This window comes from Nyctereutes procyonoides, unplaced genomic scaffold, assembly GCF_905146905.1.
Source record: "Nyctereutes procyonoides isolate TBG_1078 unplaced genomic scaffold, NYPRO_anot_genome, whole genome shotgun sequence".
NCBI classification, from domain to species: domain Eukaryota; kingdom Metazoa; phylum Chordata; class Mammalia; order Carnivora; family Canidae; genus Nyctereutes; species Nyctereutes procyonoides.
In genome coordinates this window covers 21,873,126-21,887,391 of record NW_026575145.1, presented here as the reverse complement: position 1 = coordinate 21,887,391, position 14,266 = coordinate 21,873,126, and the positions used below count along the sequence as shown (strand labels likewise).

Here is a 14,266-nt window from a genome sequence, read left to right as displayed (position 1 = left end):
GAAACTGCAAAAGTTCAGATGGTAAGTGTTACACTGCAAGGAGTAATTATAATATTCTGATGGATGTGAAAAAAACTTCCCAGCTTATTCTTTTAAAAAAATTTATTTATTGATTAATGAGAGACACACAGAGAGAGGAAGAGACATAGGTAGAGGGAAGAGCAGGAGAGCCTACTGCGGGACTTGATCCCAAGACCCTGGGATCACAACCTGAGCCAAAGGCAGATGCTCAACCACTGAGCTATCCAGGTGCCCCCCTCCCAACTTATTCTGTACAGTTATCTTAAGATGTTTAGAGTATGGCTTAAAGTATGTGATTTTCGTAAGGTTTTTTTAAAAAATATTTTATTTATTTATTCATAGAGACACAGAGAGAATGAGAGGCAGAGACACAGGCAGAGGGAGAAGCAGGCTCCATGCAGAGAGCCCAACGTGGGACTCGATCCAGGGTCTTCAGGATCACACCCCGGGCTGCAGGCGGTGCTAAACCGCTGCGCCACCGGGGCTGCCCTCGTAAGGTTTTATTGGAATATAATAGATATAGACAGTCATGTGCTAATTTTTAGGGTACAAGTCAACATTTTGTGTGGAGTTTGGTATAAGTTTAGATATGAAAATTAGAAAATGAGAGCAGTGGTCTGTAATTCAGTGGGGGTTGATGTGGCTTAAGGGTTTAAGAGAAGAACATTGGCTGTCAATAGGCACTTGGGTTGTTTGCATCTCCTGGCCATTGTGAATAGCAATGCTGTAAATGTGAGTGTTTGGTAGCTATTTTTTTTTTAAAGATTTTATTTATTTATTCATGAGAATACACAGAGAGGAGAGAAAGAAGCAGAGACACAGGCAGAGGGAGAAGCAGGCTCCATGCAGGGAGCTGGACGTGGGACTGGACCCCGGGTCTCCAGGATCACACCCTGGGCTGCAGGCGGTGCGAAACCGCTGAGCCACAGGGGCTGCCCTTGGTAGCTATTTTAAGCGAGCTAATCTTTATTTTTTTTCTTCCTTCTAGTACATGTATGGCTTAATCTTTTTTTGGCATTTATTTATTTATTTATTTTATTTATGATTTTATTTATTTGAGAGAGAGAGAGAGCATGAGCAGGGGGAGGGAGGGGCAGAGGGAGAGGAAGAAGCAGATTCTCCACTGAGCAGGAAGCCCAACACCAGGCACCATCCCGAGACCCCGAGATCATGACCCAAGCTGAAGGCAGACATTTAATCAACTGAGCCACCCAGGCACCCAATTTTTTTGCATCTTGATATCTAAGGTATTTGAGGTTTATTTTGGCTTATAGTGGGAGGAATGGGTCCAATTTTACCTTTTTTCCCCATAAAGTCATTTCCTAGCGATTTGCTACCTTTATCAAATATTAAATTGAGTCTTGTATGGAATTTCAATTCTGCCCCTTTGGTCTGCTTGTCCTACACATAGCACTGGCATACAGTTTTAGTCTATTTTAATATCTTGTAGGGAACTCTCTGGTAGGGTGGAGAGTAGAGAGCTTTGCCCAGGGGGGAGATGCATCTTTCCACCTTCTCCAAGGTGATGGTGATGGTGGTGGGGGGTGGGCAAGAGAAATGGGGGAATGGTTGGCTTGGAGCAGGGGAAGAAGCTCATCCTGATCCTCATGATGGTGTGAGGGGTTAATTTGTCCTGGGATAGAATTCCATTTTCTGTTTTGTGTTTGTGTTTTTTCTTTAAGATTTCATTTATTTATTCATGAGAGACACACACAGAGAGGCAGGAACACAGGCAGAGGGAGAAACAGGCTCCATGCAGGAAGCCCTATGCGGGACTGGATCCCAGGACTCCAGGATCATGCCCTGAGCCAAAGGCGGACCTCCAACCCCTGGGCCACCCCGGCGGCTCAAGAACCCCATTTCCTAGAGGAGCTCAGACTGTTCTAGGATGCGTTTGTTGTGTACTGAACGATGTTTAATGAACACATGAGAAATCAGTTATTTCCATCCTAGACAGGGACATTTATTAAGGTTCTGGCACCCGCCCCGGGAGCCGCCCCAGAGCAGAGTCAGTCACAGCTGGGTCTAGGGCTGGCACTGCTGTGGGAAGCGTCTCATTGTTCTCCTTATCCAGGGCATGAAGGCCGAAATCCTGGTGAAGACTGCTGGAGGAGTCCCCCTCGTATCTCCATAGGAGACAATGCCCTGGGCCACGCCGTTACACACCAGGGGGCCTCCGGAGTCGCCCTGCGGGCATGGAGAGGAAGAGACCCTAAGCCAGGCTTACCCCCACTCCTGCTGCCCTAAGGCCTGGCTCTCGGAGAAAGCTGCTGCTGCTGGCGGTGGCGGTGCGGGGTAGGGGGTGGTGGGTTTTGAAATGGGAGGGCGCTGGAGGTATGGAAGTCAACCTTCTGGATCTTTCCATGGCTGGGCTTCAAGCCTGGCTACAGTTACCGCCTCTAGCCCAAGTCAAAGTACCTTCACCTTCTGCAGGAAACCCCTGCACCTGTTTAGGATGCGCGGCCAGTGCTCCTCCCTTCGCCCCAGGGACCCGATTGATGGCCGAGCCCCCGCCGCACTCCGCTCTGCCCGCACCACACCGGGGCCTCGGGGATGTAGCTACGGCCCAGCCTGCCCGGGGCCCTGTGCCCCCGGCCTTACCGAGAAGGCGGACTTCTGGGCCCTTGGGCTTCCCACACAAATCTGCGTTTGGCCGTTGAAGAAACTGAAGCGACGGGAGCACCTCGAATTGTTCTGCACGGTCAGCTGCACCTCATGGAGTTTGTTCGTCCTCCTGTTGAGGCCCAGCAGGCCCCAGCCCGCCACCGTGCACGTGGCCCCGGGTCTCAGCGTGGCCTGCGCGCGAGGCAGGGGCACCGGCCTCACCTGGCGCGTGCGCCTCGTCCTGTTGGCCAGCTGGCGGAGGGGCAGCGCTCAGCGGCGGCCCGCGGGCGCCCCGCCCCGCCGCACCCCGCCCTGCTGCCTCCCCCCCCCCCCCCCCCCCCCCCCGCCGGCGCTGGGAGCGCCTGGCTGGGGCGGTACCTGCAGGAGCATGATGTCGTTCGTTATGGTCTGGGGATTGTAGCTGGGGTGTCGGATGGCCCTGCGCGCAGTGGTGCGCTGCTGGACTCGTTCCCGCCTCCCAATGTCGTGGGCTCCCAGGGTCACGGTGATACGGCTGCAGAGGACAGGTGGCCTAGAGGTAGGTGCGAGCCCCAGGAGCTCCGCCCGCCAGCTCCGCGGGGCAGGCGGACAGCCCAGGGCGGCAAGGCCGCAGCTGAGGCAATTGAGGGGACAGGAGGGGCCCAGGGGCCCAGCTCTGAGCTGAGGGTGGTGGGGGCCGGGGTTTGCTTCCCCTTGAATAAGCTGAGAAATAGCTTGATTCCTATTTTGAACCCCAGCATGTGTCTGCATCTCCCCCTCGTGCTCTTTTGATCATGCCCTCCTTTTCCCCTCATTCACCCCGTCGCCGCCTCCGGAGCGCCCCTGGTCTCTCTCTCTCGCTTCTGCATCCCGGGGGCGCCGCGCCCGTGGCCGGCCTGGGCTCGGCCTGGGCTCGGCCTGGGCTCTGCAGCGCCGGCGGCAGTGGTAGTGGCCGAGCGGGAACCCCTGCGCCGCTCACCTTCCCCAGCAGTGAGCTGCGGTCAGCACAAAGTCTTCTCTCACCAGGAAACCCCCGCAAGCACTGGAGCCGCCGTTTGGAGCCCGGATTCGGAGATACGCCATGTAGGGGCGGGAATGAGGCCTGGCCTCTCGGCCTCCGATGATCTCCCCTGGAAGGAAGCGTGGGGCACTCACCTCTGTGCTCTCCGAACCCGCAGTGCGGGCACCAGGAGGGCAGCTCCAGAAAGGCCGGCAGATGGGGAGGCGGGAGAGATGATACAGCTACCGGGAAGGAGGAATGGTGGTGAGAATTGGGTCTGCAGGGCACCGCACGCTGGGACAGGGCTCGTGGGTTCTGCAGGAAACACTGCTGGCTCGTCATCCCGGCGTGCGGCTTCCTCCCGGCTCCCAGGAGAGCAGCCCGGCCCCGGCTCCAGGCAGGGTCAGCCTTGGGCTCCCATGGTGAGGAGAGATGCTCTGCTGCTGGGTGGCAAGTCAGGAGCCCTTTGGAGAGGCTTCTCCCCAAGTTCCTTGGCACTTTCTTCCTCAGGGAGATTCCCGGGTCCCTCTGAGACCTGCTCAGGGCCTGCTCATGACCAGCACCAGTCTGAGTTTCCAGAATCTAGACATGAGCCAGTGGTAGTTATTGTGCATTCTTATTGCCTACGCTCAGACAGGTGGACTGCAGAATGGATTTATACTACATATATGCTATGTGCTGGGGCAATTCCAAGAGTTGTTGTTGTTGTTGTTGTTGTTGTTGTTTTTTATGTACACTGACTTAATCCTCATAGAACTCTAGGAGGTATGCACTGGTATTCTAATTTATAAATGAGGAATCCGAGGCGCTGTGAATTCAAACAATTTGCCCAATGATACAGAGTTAGGAGCTATCTAGGCAGTCTGGCTTGAGGGTCCCGGAGAAGGGTCAGGCCTGAGATTGGGGATGGTCACTCACCTGCCCCAGCCCCAGGGGGTAGAAGAAAGGCCACCAGGAACAGGAACAGTGGCATCTTCTTGGGAAGGCTGCCCCAGTCAGGTGCTGTGGGGTGCTCTCTCCTGCCAGTCTTGTAGCCCCTGAGAGAGGAAGGAAGTCGGGGCGGGGGTGGGGGTGGGGCTCGAGAACAGTCCCATTCTCCTGCTGGTGTGATAGGTTTCATCATCCAAGGCTGCCCAGGAGGCTGGCCCACCAACTGCCAGTGACCTAGGGAAGATTGTAGTCTAGGTCAACACCACAGTCTCCTGCACAGCTGCTAAGTCAGTGCTGGCAGCACAAATGGGAACCTGGGGCGACAGAGAAGGGGATTTGGGGTGCTGTGTCCCAGAACCCTAAACCCACCAAATTCAATAATACCTTAACAATGTATGAAAGCCAGTAGCTGCCTATCTCCTTGGTTTCCAAACTCTCTAGGATTAGAGCCTTAGTCCTTTGGAACTTCAGAGTTTCTCTTAATAAATGCACATTTCCTAGATTACTTATTTAATTTATACCTTGGTAAGGTGTGGACATGGGTGAATGACAGATGGGTGTGGGTGGTGGTGGAATGCGGTGAAGGCACCAGGAGTAAGTTGGAGGAAGCAAAAGAGGGATGAGGAAGCCTGCCTGTCTTTACCCTTTGGCCCCTGGACACCCCCCCCCCCCACTCCGCTGCTATCATTGCTGCTCCCACTCCTCCTCCTCCTTCTTCTTTTTTTTTTTAAAGAATTTATTTATTTTTTCATGAGAGACAAAAAGAGAGAGGCAGAGACAAGCAGAAGGGGAAGCACGCTCCCTGCAGGGAACTTGATGTGGGACTTGATCCCAAGACCCCGGGATCATGCCCTGAGCTGAAGGCAGAAGCTCAACTACTGAGCCACCCAGGTGTCCCATGCTGCTCCCACTTCTTTCTGGAAGGTGTCAAGGAAGACTGAGTAGCTCTCCTGAGTGGGTGCAGGGCATTCCCAGGGAAGGAAGAGAGAAGAACAAGGCTGTGCTGCTGCTAATTACTTTCTCAGGACGCTTGAGCCCCAACAAACTCTCAGTGAAAATGATGACACAGTGGAAGATTTCTGTTTTCTGGCTTCCTACTCAAGGTGAGGACCTCTGTGTGCCAGAAGGTACCTTGCATACAGAAAAAGCCTAGAGACTTGCTTTTGTTGAGAACTGTCAGACCCTAGCTGGAAGAAAAACAACTAAAGAAAAACTCCCTTTCGTCGGAGATAGAAGTCCAATTAACATAATCCCCATGCTCTGCCCCAGGGGCTTCTGGGAAGGAAATGCATGCCTGCTGTGCTGTTGGTAATACGTAGAGAACCTTCACTCCACATCAGGAGGAAGGCGTTTGCAGATCATGGCAGAGTAACACAGACACCCTCAAAAATACTCAGGCGGTTCTGTGGATGCACAGAAAAACATTGTAATACAGTATATAATTTTTGCAAAAATTTCAATTAAAATTTAATACAATTCTTAAACCTTTATGGAATGTGAGAGCTCCACTTGAAGAGCTTATGAAAATTAAGGATCCTCTCCTTACATATAAATACACATGATTTTCACAGCTACAAAGAACTTAATCCCTTTTCTGATGCATGCTTAATGATTGCAACCTCATGAAATTTCTTTATGCATCTGAAAAAAGAGAAAATATTATAACGCTTTATTAATGCCTTAGCATTAGAGGTGATTTTAAATTATTGTTACTTAACTTTTTCAACACTTTGTTTTAAAACCATTAATCTAACTTTTTAAAAATTAAAAAAAACTTTAAAAATTTTATTTATTCATGAGAGACACACAGAGAGAGGCAGAGACATAGGCAGAGGGAGAAGCAGGGTCCCTGTGGGGAGCCCGATGTGGGACTTGATCCCAGGACCCCGGGATCAAGCCCTGAGCCAAAGGCAGAAGCTCAACTACTGAGCCACCCAGGCATCCCTAACTTTTTTTAAAAAAAGATTTTATTTATTTATTTGAAAGAGAGAGAGAGGGAGTGAGCATGTGTGAGAGGAGGTGGGTGGGAGGGGCTCAGCAGGGTGAGGGGAGTCTGCTAAAGTTTCTCTCTCCCTCTACGTCTACCCCTCCCCTGCCATGTACACAAATACACACACACTCTCTCTCTCAGAAATAAATAAATAAATCTTAAAACAACCACAACAAAAAAGTCACAATGGTAAGTTAATTCTGGGGTTGGAGGGCAGAGAGGGTATTTTGATTGGGAGGAGACACATAGAGGGTAGTTTCTGAAATTTGGCCATCGTTTGAATTTTTTTTAATTTTTTAAAATTTTTTTTATTTATGATAGTCACACACAGAGAGAGAGGCAGAGACACAGGCAGAGGGAGAAGCAGGCTCCATGCACTGTGAGCCCGACGTGGGACTCGATCCCGGGTCTCCAGAATCGCACCCTGGGCCAAAGGCAGGCGCTAAACCGCTGTGCCACCCAGGGATCCCCCATCGTTTGAATTTTGTTCACTTTACATGTGTGTGTATATTTTGCAATAAAAATTTTTTTAGAAATCTGTTTGCCAGGGTTGGGGATTAGAGAGAACATTTGGACAGAGAATGGAATGTGGGAGAATAAATATGGGCACATATGTTTTTAATGTTTTTATTTTCTATTTTAATAAAAATTCTGATATTGGAACAAGTAAGACTGTGATACATTTCACAATATTCATAGGTGGTTACATTTACTTTTGACTGTTTTATTACATTTCCGTCAGTTACAATATTTTTCTCCTTTGGGAGGTTGGGACATGAAAGTAGGATGTTTCCCACCTCCTCTTGGGGGGGCCCCCTTGTGCATACAGCCAAAATGCAGATCTTCTGGGCAGGCAGTTAGTTGCCTTCTGAGGCTGGGCCACTTCCCTCTCTCCCTCCCTTTGATACTGCTCTGGTCAGAAACCAATCTGGGTGCTTTTGGCATTGTGGGAGACCGTTGTACTACTGGGCCATTCCGGACATTCTCAGTGCTGCCTTAACATCACATTTAGAAGGACAGATGGAAGCTCCTTGGGAGGTCTACTGATGAGCTTGTGATATTTTTCTGGAGTGCCAGTGTGGAAAGAAGCCCGTGTCTTCTCTATTGTCTACACACACACACACACACACACACACACACACACACACACACAAACACAGACATGTCTGCTGTGAGTGAGATACTTTCTTGCCAAGGACTGGCTTGTGCTGTGTGCTCCAGCAGGAAGGAGTAGGTGACAAAGGAAATTCTATGGGATCTGCAAACAATCTCCCCATCAGAGTAAGTGAAGGGGATAGAGGGACCCAGAAACCCTGAATGTGGCAGAGAAAACTTTGAAAAGAGGTTCAAGGCCCTCAGTATTTCCTGGCAGAAAAGCTTACTTTGGGCTGAGTAGCTGACCCTGGGGCCCTGGGTAAATGTAAGATAAGAGGTGGAGGTGAGCATATTCCCTGAGACTCTCTTCTCCAAATGCTTAGACCATCCAACTCTTCAGCAATAGGAGATCAGTAATATTAATTCTGATATATTCATGGGATGAAATGCTATCCAGCCATTAAACAGCATCATGTTTTTAAAGACATGGAGCACTTTACATCATCTGATATTAAGTGGAAAAAGTAGAATGTGGAAGGATGCATACAATTTGATACTAATTTTTTTTCTAAAGATTTATTCATTTATTCATGAGAGATACAGAGAGAGAGGCAGAGAGAGAAGCAGGCACCCCACAGGGAGCCTGATGCCGGACTCAATCCCAGGATCCCAGGATCACAACCTGAGCCGAAGGCAGATGCTCAGCCACTGAACCACCCAGGCACCCCAATACTAATTCTGTTAAAAAAGATCAACAGCCAGAACAATCATTTTATGACTCTTATTTTCCCTTTTATATTATCCAATTTTTTTCTATAATGGATATGTGTTAGTCTATAGGCAGAACAAAATTTAGGGCCAATAAGCCTTATAAACAGCAAACAAACGCTATAAATTGTGGCAGAGGTGAGCTAGCAGTTTAGCAAAACAGCTTCCTCTTTTTCCAGAGGATCTAGGTGCATCTCGTTGTCCAGCCTCACTTGAAGTTAGGTATGACTATGTGACTGCATAGCAAACCAGATGTGAGTGGAAATGGTGTAGGTACCCTCCAGAGCTGGCCTATCTCCTGCTCCCATGCCTGACCATCTAGGTTCTTCCCCTACCTGGGTTTGCCCCAGATGAACACGGGGAACTTGGGAGCCATCTTTAGAAGCCTGCATCTGGGTTCCTTAATCATGGGCACACATGTAATTTATTGTCCCAGCTGGGGCCCTTGAGTGTGCAAAGGGGCACTACTCACCATTCATCTTGGACCATGTGTGAGCAAGAAATAAGGTTCTATTGTGTTAGTCACTGAACTGCTAAAGTCTATTTGGTAGAATAGTTAGGGTTATTTTAACTAACACATGTACCCACTTACTTAAGCCTACTTTTTCTGACATGGAATATTTTCTTTAATAAAATTGTTTAATAATTATAAAATTTAAATATCAAATACATTAAAAAAGAGGAAGAAAAAAAGTCAGCCTGAATCCTACCAGCCAACCTATATATTATAATTATATATATTTATATATAATTAATATATATATAATTATATAATATAAAAATATAGAATTGTATCATATATAATACATATATTACATTTTCTATATATAATATATATTTCCCATATATAAAAATATATACATATGTATTTTTTCCATATATAATTATATATATTATATAATTATACAATTATATATAATAATATATAATATAATATATAATTAATAGATATATTTCCAGCTAGGGGTTTTTCAATACTCATATAGGTGTGATTATAATGTATTTGGATTTTTTTTCAAGATTTTATTCATTTATTCATGAGAGACACACACAGAGAGAGAGAGAGAGAGAGAGGTAGAGACACAGGCAGAGGGAGAAGCAGGCTCCATGCAAGGAGCCTGAAGTGGGATTCGATCCCAGGACCCCAGGATCACGCCCTGGGCCAAAGGCAGGCACCAAACCTCTGAGCCACCCAGGGATCCCCAATGTATTGGTTTTGAATCCCATAGTTTAAATTATCCAACATAAACATCTCCCTCATTTTATTAAATATATGTTGATGAATATTGTTTTAAAATCTCATTCGTATTAGGGCGCCTGGGTAGTGGTGTCTGCCTTTGGCTCAGGTCATGGTCCCGGGGTCCTGGATCAAGCTCCGCATGGGGCTCCCTGCTCAGTGGGAAGTCTGCTTTTTCATCTTTTGCTACTCCTCCCTCCTATCCTCGTCTCAGGACATGGCCTCTACCATGCATAGATTGGAAACCTCAGGACCTGTGGGTCTCTAACTTTTTTACAATTTCTCATTGCCCTTCTGGAACCAAACAAAATCATGCATGTGAAACTAGTGGGTGATACAGATAAAATTCAGGGATTTTAGTTATTTTCAGGACAAGTTTTCTCACAGATTCTAAATATAGATCCTTTGTGCCAAACCTAAACTGCTTGGTGGAAAGAGAAGAACCAGGGGAATTTAGGAGACATTTCTTACTAAGTTTCCCAATGGCAGGGACAGAGCCCATCTTGTGCCTGGCACAAAAGCAGAGATCTGACATTTGATCTGCTGACGGATGGCATGTGGTACTTTACAGGCCCAGAGCCTGGAGGCTCTAGCTCACAAAGCTGCCATAACCCAGGCTGCCAGCAGGGAGACTTGTGGTCCTGAGACAAGGCCAGGCTGAAAGGGGCTGAGGCTATTGAGTGACTCCACAGGCTATAGCAGGGTCACTATAAGCCCCTGGGGGTGGGGATGCTGGTTTGGACTGAGGGGCTCAGCTGGTCCTACCCTTTGGGAGGTGGGTATTGGCTCCTCTGATAGGCATCTGGCAGGCTGGCAGCTCAAATGTGCCAGGATAGAAAATAGAGGCTGTTGTGGGATGGCTAGCCAGGGAGGAGCTTGACTAAATTCAGTGCTGACCTCTGGGCAAGGCATGGAAGGGAAACCAGGGTGAGGCTGGTTTCTCAGCCTCCTAACCTGCACACAGTCCTGCCTGTAGGAGAAACCTGCGTGCCCCCACCCCCTTCCCCACTGCAGAGAGAGAGAGAGAGCCCCTGGAAACAGGACCCTGAGTGCCTGTGGCATGGCCCTCTGGCCTTCTGGATCCCTGGAGTTACTGACCAAATTGTTGGATTGGTGATGCTGGTTGGCTTAGAGAAGTTGAGAAATTTCTAAGTCCCAGAGAGGATACTTTTTGGGGACAGAAGATCGTCCTTCTATAGTAGAGTTTAGGCTGAACCTTTGTAGCGGGCTAAGCACCAAAGAGGTGTTATTAAGAAACTGATGAGAAACTGGACATCATAGGGTTTAGGGAGGACGGAGGGCTGGAGGAGGCAGGAAAGCCAGGAATTGGCAGCAGAAGATTATCTGGAGTGATGTTGCTGCATACTCGAGGTAGTTCAGTGAATCAGTAAGATCTTAGTCATATTCTCTCTAGAGATCCATTTACTATGGCCCTGCAATCCCTACCCCCGACCCCCCAGTCCCAAGGGATTCTTGCCTCTGCCCCAGAAAAGATGGCCAAGCACAGAGGGAGGTCAATCTCATGCCTGCTGTTAGAGGTGCTTTATTGTTCTCTTTATCCAGGGCAGGAAGTGTGAGACCTTCATGAAGACCCCTGGAGGTGTCCCATCACTTTTTCCATAGGAGAAAATCCCCTGGACCACGTTGTTACACACGAGGGGGCCCCCAGAGTCCCCCTGTGGGCAGAAGGAGGAAGGACTGAGCTGGCTTCTGGTGGTCCTGCCCTCCCCACTACCCTGGGGATGAGTGGTCTGTGTTAGGGGGCTGCATGGGTGATTGGGCCCAGGGCAGGCCCTGTCCCCTCTCTCAGTCCCTGGGCTCTAGTTTGGCACTGACTGCTCTTTCCAATGCCACCCAGGCCAAACCTCTCTCTCCAATCCCCAGGGAACCTCAGGTGGTAATGCTGCTGTGGAATGACTGATCCTCCCCTACTCCCGGCCTGATCCCCTTGGGGAAAAACTGAAGACTGGATTTGTGGACCTAGCTGCCTAAGCTCTAGGCTGAGGAACGAATATATGGCCACTCTCAACCCCCGACCTCTCCAGGTTCCTCCCTCCTGGGGCCTGTCTAGGTGGACGCTGGAAGCCTGACCTTGAAGCCGGTCTTCATCTTCTTTGGGTCTCCTACACAAATATGGGTGGCTCCCATATAATAGTCGTGGAAGATGGATCTGCACTCCCAATCTGTCTGCACTTCCAGTGACACCTCCTGCAGGGTGGTTGCTAAGGTGTCCATCGAGATCCGGCCCCAGCCGGCCACGCTGCACACCTGTCCTGGCCTCACCCGGGCCTTGCCCCTGGGCAGGGGGAGAGTCTTCACAGCCGCAGTCAACTTGGCCTTCCTCTCCAGCTGACGGGAAGAGGTAAAAGAGTCCAGCTCAGCCAGTGACCTCTGGGCCTGACACCCCGATGAGGCGGCAGTATCTTCTCTCTCCCGTGAGCCTCTGGGACTGGACAGGTGGCCAGCATGGGAAGGATGGCAGGGACAGGTCCCAGTGGGAGGGAAACAGTCTGGACCCAGGAGGGCAAGAGCTGCAGGGAGGTTTCCTTACCAGCAGTAGCATGATGTCACTGGAGTAGTTCTTTGGACTATAGTCTGGGTGGCGGATGGCTCTTCTCACGGGGATGACCTGCTGGGTCTTCTCCTGTTCCTTGATGTTGTGGGCGCCCAGGGTGACTCTGATGGAGCTGCACAGAGAGCAGAGTGGGGTGTGGGGGTGTGGAGTCACAGGGTACAGCCTGGGAGTCGAGAGGGCAGGTGGCAGCCAGGGCAGGGCAGCTGAGAGGGAAATCAAGGTGATAGATGGGAGGCAGCCCGGGTGGCTCAGTAGTTTAGTGCTGCCTTCAGCCCGGGGCCTGATCCTGGAGACCTGGGATTGAGTCCCACGTCAGGATCCCCGCATGGAGCCTGCTTCTCCCTCTCCCGGTGTCTCTGCCTCCTTCTCTCTCTCTCTCTCTCAGGAATAAATAAATAAAATCTTAAAAAAAAAAAAAGGTGGCTGATGGGTCCTGGATCCTTTATTTTCCAATGACACTGAAGGTAGGGCTTTTGGCAGCTTCCTTTGCCCTCAGGCAATATCATGAAATCACTCTGAGTTTGCACTTTGGCTCTAAGGCATGCTTGCATCCTCCATTGCTGCTCTATTTGCCTGGTATGGTCCCTCCCTTCTCAACCTTGCCGCTTACTCTCACATCTGACCCTCTGACCCCAAAGCTTACCAGCTACCTCTCAGCCTTTCATTGCCCCAGCCATGCTCTCAGCTAGTTCTCAGGAGCCCCAGGTGCTTCCCTGGGCTGTAGCCCTTGGGAATCCGACAGGGATCCCTGTAGGTTTCTCAGATGTGTGGGCTGGCTGCTGCCCCTCACCTTCCCCAGCAGTGAGCAGCCGTCAGAACAAAGTCCTTGTGCACGAGGACACCACCACACCTCTTCTTACTGTCCTTATCCAGAAACTGAACAAACGCCATGTAGGGCCGGGAGTGGGGCTTGGCCTCATGGCCCCCGATGATCTTCTCTGAAAGAAAAAACTGGGAGATGGGGTACCTGGGGGTGGCTGTGGTCAGGAGAGAAGGCTCAGGAAGGTAGTGATCAAGGGTGGGGTCTATAGTGCCCTGTGGATCCCTGGTTCTTGTAGCAGGATGACCTTTCTTGAGCCTCAAGCCTCAGAACCCCACTGAGAAGGGGGCAGGGCCTGTTCTCTATATCCCACTTCAGATACATGTTTGGTGGAGATAAGATCTATCTTTAAGATGATGGAGTCCCAGGGGATCCTGGAGTCCCAGAGTGAACCTCTGCTCACTACCCAATGGATGCCATTTTCTAATAAGTTACCTATGAGTTACGGAGTTGCATTTTCTAATATCCCCATGTTCTAGGGCCTAGCATCCGAGGGTCCCAGCAGACATTTTTAGGTTGCACAAAGGGATGGCCTTCAATGAGCTTCTGGCTGAGGTTGGGTGGAGACAGTGCTGGTGGGATTCGATGCCACAAGAATGGAAGACGGCACTGCTGGAGACAGTGGAGCAGCCACGGGCCAGGGCAGGCAAGGGGAGGTGATGCCAACAACGGGCTGCACGGGCGGGGCAGAGCTTTGGGTGTAGTCATCTAGCTGCTGCTGAGGTCAGTGGCGCCCCGGGCTCCTCTCCCGGGCAGGACTGAGTGGCTAGAAACAAGTACTGAGACATTTAACTGGCTCTTTATGCTGGGTTCAGTGACAAATCCCGTTACTGCAACTGGTCTGCCTGAGCTTACCTTTCCTGGGTTGGAATGCGGGCTTTTGATTGCCTGTCTTTCACAGCTTCATATCTTCTGCCAAATGCCTTTCTCCAAACAACTCACTTTCCAAATGATAAGAGGGAGGCTACCCCCTATTAACCCTTTTAGTGAGCACCCTGGCTGCCGGCCTTCTTTGGTGAGCATATGTCCAGCCTCAGACCTGTTAGTCTGGGTTTGGGGTAGAGCTGGGCTTCAGAAAGTCCCCAGGCTCAAATTGAGGACAATCCCTGACTGTGCTGGGCTGAAGGGTCAAGAAGAGTACAGGGGGTTTGTGGAATGGGCTCAGGTCTCTGGAATAGGGACAGTCACTCACCTGTCTCAGCCCCAACAGGCAGAAGAAGGGCCAACAAAAGGAGGAGTGGCTGCAT

General features: G+C 50.0%; 2 protein-coding genes across 4 annotated transcripts; both read right to left on the bottom strand.

Moving 5' to 3' along the window:
- Window positions 1–2,046: 2,046 nt before the first annotated feature.
- On the bottom strand, window positions 2,047–3,946 carry CTSG (cathepsin G). Its single transcript, XM_055309056.1, has 5 exons — window positions 3,893–3,946; window positions 3,584–3,846; window positions 3,004–3,139; window positions 2,623–2,877; window positions 2,047–2,208 (listed from the first exon to the last, which is right to left on the bottom strand). The coding sequence occupies exons 1-5, from the start codon at window positions 3,944–3,946 to the stop codon at window positions 2,047–2,049; spliced, it is 870 nt and encodes a 289-aa protein (XP_055165031.1).
- Window positions 3,947–11,156: 7,210 nt separating this feature from the next.
- Window positions 11,157–14,266, bottom strand: LOC129499525 (granzyme H-like). Of its 3 annotated transcripts, none has more exons than XM_055309289.1 (5): window positions 14,212–14,266; window positions 12,990–13,137; window positions 12,176–12,311; window positions 11,716–11,973; window positions 11,157–11,300 (listed from the first exon to the last, which is right to left on the bottom strand). In XM_055309289.1, the coding sequence occupies exons 1-5, from the start codon at window positions 14,264–14,266 to the stop codon at window positions 11,157–11,159; spliced, it is 741 nt and encodes a 246-aa protein (XP_055165264.1). The 3 variants fall into 3 exon arrangements, with proteins under 3 accessions (XP_055165264.1, XP_055165265.1, XP_055165266.1); XM_055309290.1 differs by having other exon boundaries at window positions 11,908–11,973; XM_055309291.1 differs by lacking the exon at window positions 11,716–11,973.